We start from the raw sequence: 5,426 nt of genomic DNA, 5'->3' as shown, positions 1-5,426 counted from the left end.
GCCAAACTTGGAGCTCTAAGACAAAGTTAGCTCTTTATATTCAAAAGAAGGTTAATAAAAATAGGAAGTAATTCTATGTAACAGGTCCTGAAGTTATTTCAGTTTTCACTTTCACGGTTGTTTGCAATGAACGACAAGCAGGTGCAACAAGCGGAGTTCCTTCTTAGAAAAAGCCAATGGAGAGCATGAGTAGTTTATTGGAACATATGATGCCCCTCACTGACAGGGAAATGCTTCCTTTTCAAAGGACAGAGGAAGAAAGGTCCAGTCCTCAAAGGACACCATTGCCCAGAATTCATAGGGAAAACTAAACTCTGAATCTGAGAAATCCAGGTACAGATTGAGCACAGTGTACTATAGTGTATAATCGGCTATATGGGCTAACACTACTAGATCCATGTCTGTGTCTTTGTCATTTCCACATCTTCACATGCTTTTAACCTGTGTCAGCTCACAGCTTTCTGACTTTATTCCAGTTCAGTTTTCTGACCTCCAGTTGATTCCCTGCAGATTCACAATCTCTACCCTGTGCTGCATAGTCAGCTGCCTAAGGAAGGGCATTATTCCATGTAGACATGTATCTTCAGGTGTATCGTCTGATAGGGAGTATCTTCTCATTAGGCTTCTGCTTCAGTGCTTTAACGATTTCCAATGCATGAGTATACATTAGGGGCACTTATCTTTGTAAATACAAATTTCTTCGTGGTTCTTGCCCACACTTCATGCCCGCACTTGTCTTTTTTTGTTATTTGCCTAATCTTTGTGAATGAGGCCCAGTGTGTTCTGAGAATGGGAGGGACAAGGCAGGGAGGACTGAAGTGCTCCTCCCTAGCAGGGTTGTCTGTCCTAAATCCGCTGGTCCACACACCTGCAGCTCTCCGTTTCACAGTTACAACGTTCTTTGCCTTAATAATAGTATAAATTCAGGCTGTTTGGCTATTTTTCAGCCCTTAAACATGTTGGAGGTTGCCTTTTAATTACTGCATTTTATAACCAAATACCAAACAAATACCAAAAATACGAAAAGACTGAGTAGAAAAAGATAACTTTCAATTAATCCAATCAAACAACTTCTCAGTCCAGGTATGACTTCACTTAACAATGGCTTGGGAACCCCTGCCCTGGACAGTCAAACACACTCTGTCCAGTACTGGTTCTTTTATAATGAAAAATGATTTAGCCTATTTGATTTACCTTCCAATGAAAAAAGCCCAAACGCAAGTGTTTTCTCTCTGTGCCAGCTCACTGTGTTCTTTAATACAACTGAATCACAAAACCATGTTTCTGTCTTCCAAAAAAGCTAGTTTTCAAGCCTAGTGCCAGGATTTTCTGGAGACTGATATTTATAGAAAGCTAGAAAAAGATTTCTGGGGTTTTCCTCTGCAATTTATAGTTTAGAAACCTAAGAGAAAATTCTGAACTTTGATCATGAAACTGTGCACAAAGGCATGTAGAGCCAACAGCTACCTGTATTGAAGAAACACAAAACAGAGAAGCCAAGTCATGCAAAACTTTAAAAACATTCACAACTCGTTTTAACCAAGACAGTCTGTTATGGCAAAAGAGCCTTTAACTGAAGAAACATTGTCACTCTCTGTTACAGCTAAGTTAGATTGATTCTATCAAGTATTTCCCTTTGGCTTTGTTCATTTATAGTGGCTTAGCATTTCATGCAGCGAATGTGACAGAGTGACTATTTGCATATCAGGCTGAAGTTAATTTTTAAGATGTCATACTTCCTTGTTGTGTGCAGAGCCGGAATTTTCCCTCCCGGCACTGCTGTGTGCAGGTGCTGGCTTTCAGGGTCTATGGTTTTTCTACAGACATGGATGTGTCCAGGATTCTCTGGTGTACCACAGAATACACCATTAAAGAGTTTGCAACCAAATTCAAGGACTCTTTTCCCAAAATCATTAAAGTGACACAAGGCTTCCTGGGGAGACAAGAGCTGGACAGTATTAGCTCAAGCACGGTGAGTGGATCTTGGCATTGATGTTTGGCGGACAGTGCTGTCTAGTGACTAGATGTGTGAGGTCTACAGTAGGGTATATGTATTCTAAAGGACAGAGAAGACAGACGCTGAGAAAAGAGCTGCAATTTTCTGTTTCAGAATGTGCTGTGGTAAGAGGCCAATAACTCAGACTTTCTTTTGTCATTTTGTCTGTTCACACTTTGTAGCTTATTCACGTCCATTCGCTGTACTCCCAGATGAGAGCCGTGGCAGAGTATAAGTCTGGCAAGATTTTGTCTATGCCAACCACGTTCAACACTGTGACATTCTACATCAAGAGCAGAGGCAAGCCTGGTGAGAAAAATAGAAAAGCGGTAGCAACAGATGGTAAGGCTGTCCAGACATCATTAGCTATTCCTGTTTCCCTCCAGCAAAGCGTTTGGTTTTGCTCTTAGATCTTATTCTTATCTCAGTTTGTATTCTTCAGCTAATTCCTTCTCTCTTTATACAGTGTTCAGATACCTGTAGAGTCACTCTACCTGTCAAGCTACTAAAAATCCATTTTGGAAACAAGACGGCATGTTTATATCTCCGAAAGGCAGTAGGTGTTTCCTACTTGAAAGGATGAAGCACATTTGCTTTTCATTGAACTTTTCTATTCACCTTTCAGCTTGATCTGCTTTACCTATTTACACTTTAAGAGTTTCTCTTTTTTTCTGTGAGACTGCTCAGCATTTTGTCAACTAACACATCCCTGCTGTCACGATGAACAGTGGAGAGGCAGGAGAGCAGAAAAAGACCCATGTGTGTAGCGGCGGAACAGGGGATTAGCCTGGGCTCAGCAGTTCAGGAGTCGTGTAGAAACCAATGCCTTCAGGCAGCGGACATGGGGCAAACTGGATGCTAGGCGGGTCTCAGGACATCCGAACATCAATGCTGAGCGAAGGTGAATCCGAGACCTGGAAATATATAGCCCCAGAGAGAGAGACACCGGAAGGACAGCAAAGCACAGGAAAATAGGGACAGGACAGAGTAGGAGCGCCCTCTGGCTGCAGAGGGCATGACACCCGCTCTGTGTGCAGTTCCCAGGTATCTGTCATGTCGTGTCTTCCCTGGCTTCCTGCACTATTAAACAGTTATTTTTTGCTGCAGATGGTCCCTACACTCTTCAGGCAATCCTGGAGACATTTCCTTTGCCTGTCAGTGTCCAGCCCACAACAGTGCTCAGCCTGAACACAAAAAACCTGCAGTCCTCTGACCAGAAGCTGGACAGCCTGACTATTACTCAGACCTACCAGGAGATGTTCTTACTGGGGTACTCCATCAGTAGCACAGGTCAGTAACCCCACCACCTGTCGAAATTTGCCTTCTGACTTTTGTCTCCCAGCTCACCAAAGCAGTCACCATCTGAAACAAATATACTCAAGAAATCCTATGCATTTTGTAGAGCTTTAACATCCTGGTTGTGTCTGTCCGTGTAGGTTACTTTGGTGCTAATCAATAAAAACCGCTGTTTTTAATAAAAAAGTTTTCTTCAGCTTCTTTCCACTAAATAGTCCCTGTGTGTTTGCCATGTCTTGGACTGGTATCATGTCCAGGATGTAGTTAATATACATCTTAAGCCTTATGCTTTCAGGATAGGTTCTGGCTTGGTACATCTCTTATGAGAAATAAGTAGTTTTTTGATGTGACTGGGTGAATGTATCACATTCTACAGCAAAGCAACAGAGTGGTTTATTGCTTATTAATAATTAACCACTTAATAGCCAAAGCCTGTTTACTTCAAGCTTTGATTTAAAGTATATAATGCCCAAAGATTTAATGTATCACCCATGTTTCATTCTATCACTATGTAAGTTTAAACCAAGAGAGTGGTTGAGGTGGAGAACTCCAATGACTTTAATGATTCTTTCACAGTTAAATGCAATTCAGCTTAAAAGGGGAACAGAAAATGATTTTCGGCACTGGAGGTTGGAGACTCTGTGCGGTGTTAAGGATCTGTGTGTTGTTCAGGGACTCTGATGGTACAGGTGCCAATGGTGTTGCCCATGTACATGAAGGACGTGAGGCTTGCCCTGGCAGAGGGGCTGGAAGGGCAGAGCCAGGAGCAGTGGGATACCATCTGCACAGCACACAGCAGCCTTATCAAAGAGCTGGGTCACATGGATCACTTCATCTTCCAAGGTACCAGGGCCAACACAGAGCCATCCTCCTTCAGCACGTCTTAGCCACCCTTATCTGGGGCTCTTACATTAGTCCATGAACAAAAACGAAAAGGTTGTCTGTAAAAAGTCATTATAGTGCAAAATGTTTACTCACTGTGGTATTGCTTGAGATTATACTGCTGTCCATAGTTCCACTACATAATCAACATGATTTTATTTTAAACCTATTGTTGTTATTATTAGTATAATATTAATGATGAAATAATATTAGTCCAGAATCCTAACCACTCTGCAACGCCAATCCAGGTTTTATCTTTGCCATGTCTTTAGTGTTTATGAACTATGTGTAACGATTATTTAATCTGTCATGGAGTAAATTTCAACAAATGACACAAGTAATTCAAGGCAGACTGTACTTTTTCAAGTACGTAAGTTAATATGAAATGAGGGACCACAAAGAATAAACATTATATATTAGTGTGCTGCTGACACTTTAAGATTTAAAATAGAGTAGAAAATTTGGCGTTCTTGAATGCATAGCCAGTGAACGTTTTGTTATCTAGAAATCCCTTTTGATTTGTATTATTTGTTTATCACATGCCTTTCTGCAGATATTACCCTACTGGATAAGAGTGCACTGAGCGATCATGGCAGTGTGTATGCAGAGCTGGAGCCTATCTACATGACTATCCAGAAGGAGGGAGCTGAGATCGCTCTCTACCAATGCCTGGGGAATTCCACCCCAAAGAACAGCAGCATAGAGGAGAAACCCCCTTCTCTTCCTCAGAAGAAAGATACAGAAGTCCAAGTCCCACTTCCCACTACTTTTCAGACCCTGGCAGAGGTGCCCACAGACCTGCACGGGCTAAGCGTGGCAGAGGTCTGTGACTGTCTCCAGCTGTTAAACCTGGGCCAGTATGCCGAGGCCTTCCAGCACGAACAGGTGGATGGGAGCTTCCTGTACATGCTGGAGCCAGACATGATGAGGGACGTTATGGGCATGAAAAGTCTGCACATTGCTAAGCTGCTGCACTTCCGTGGGGGCTGGAGGCCCAAGGAGGAAGCGGCTTCCATATAGATTCTCCACCTGCTTTCAGGCTGGAGGCGATGCTGACACAGCAGACTGCTCACTCTGCCCTGGACAGAATTTCATGTTCTTTACACTTAAGGTTAGGAAGGGGAATCTGGCTGTATTATAAATCGCAGGCATTTTTCTTTTTGAGCCCCAAAATAACCCATGGTTGTATTAGTTCGGATTGCTCGGATGTCCAGGCTTGTAGTAAAATTTCAGGTCTTTGCAATAATAGGAT

General features: G+C 42.5%; 1 protein-coding gene across 1 annotated transcript; it reads left to right on the top strand.

Annotated features, from left to right (window-relative positions):
* The first annotated feature begins 1,825 nt into the window (after window positions 1–1,825).
* Window positions 1,826–5,194, top strand: LOC148831401 (uncharacterized). The gene is made up of 5 exons (XM_088922473.1): window positions 1,826–1,972; window positions 2,179–2,338; window positions 3,104–3,286; window positions 3,965–4,135; window positions 4,728–5,194. Exons 1-5 carry the CDS (start codon window positions 1,826–1,828, stop codon window positions 5,192–5,194), a joined length of 1,128 nt encoding a protein of 375 aa, XP_088778599.1.
* Window positions 5,195–5,426: the final 232 nt, after the last annotated feature.

This window comes from Atractosteus spatula, chromosome 7 (assembly GCF_055471065.1).
Source record: "Atractosteus spatula isolate fAtrSpa1 chromosome 7, fAtrSpa1.hap1, whole genome shotgun sequence".
NCBI lineage: Eukaryota > Metazoa > Chordata > Actinopteri > Semionotiformes > Lepisosteidae > Atractosteus > Atractosteus spatula.
Note: the sequence above shows the minus strand (reverse complement) of the source record. Positions and strands in the feature narration are given on the sequence as shown.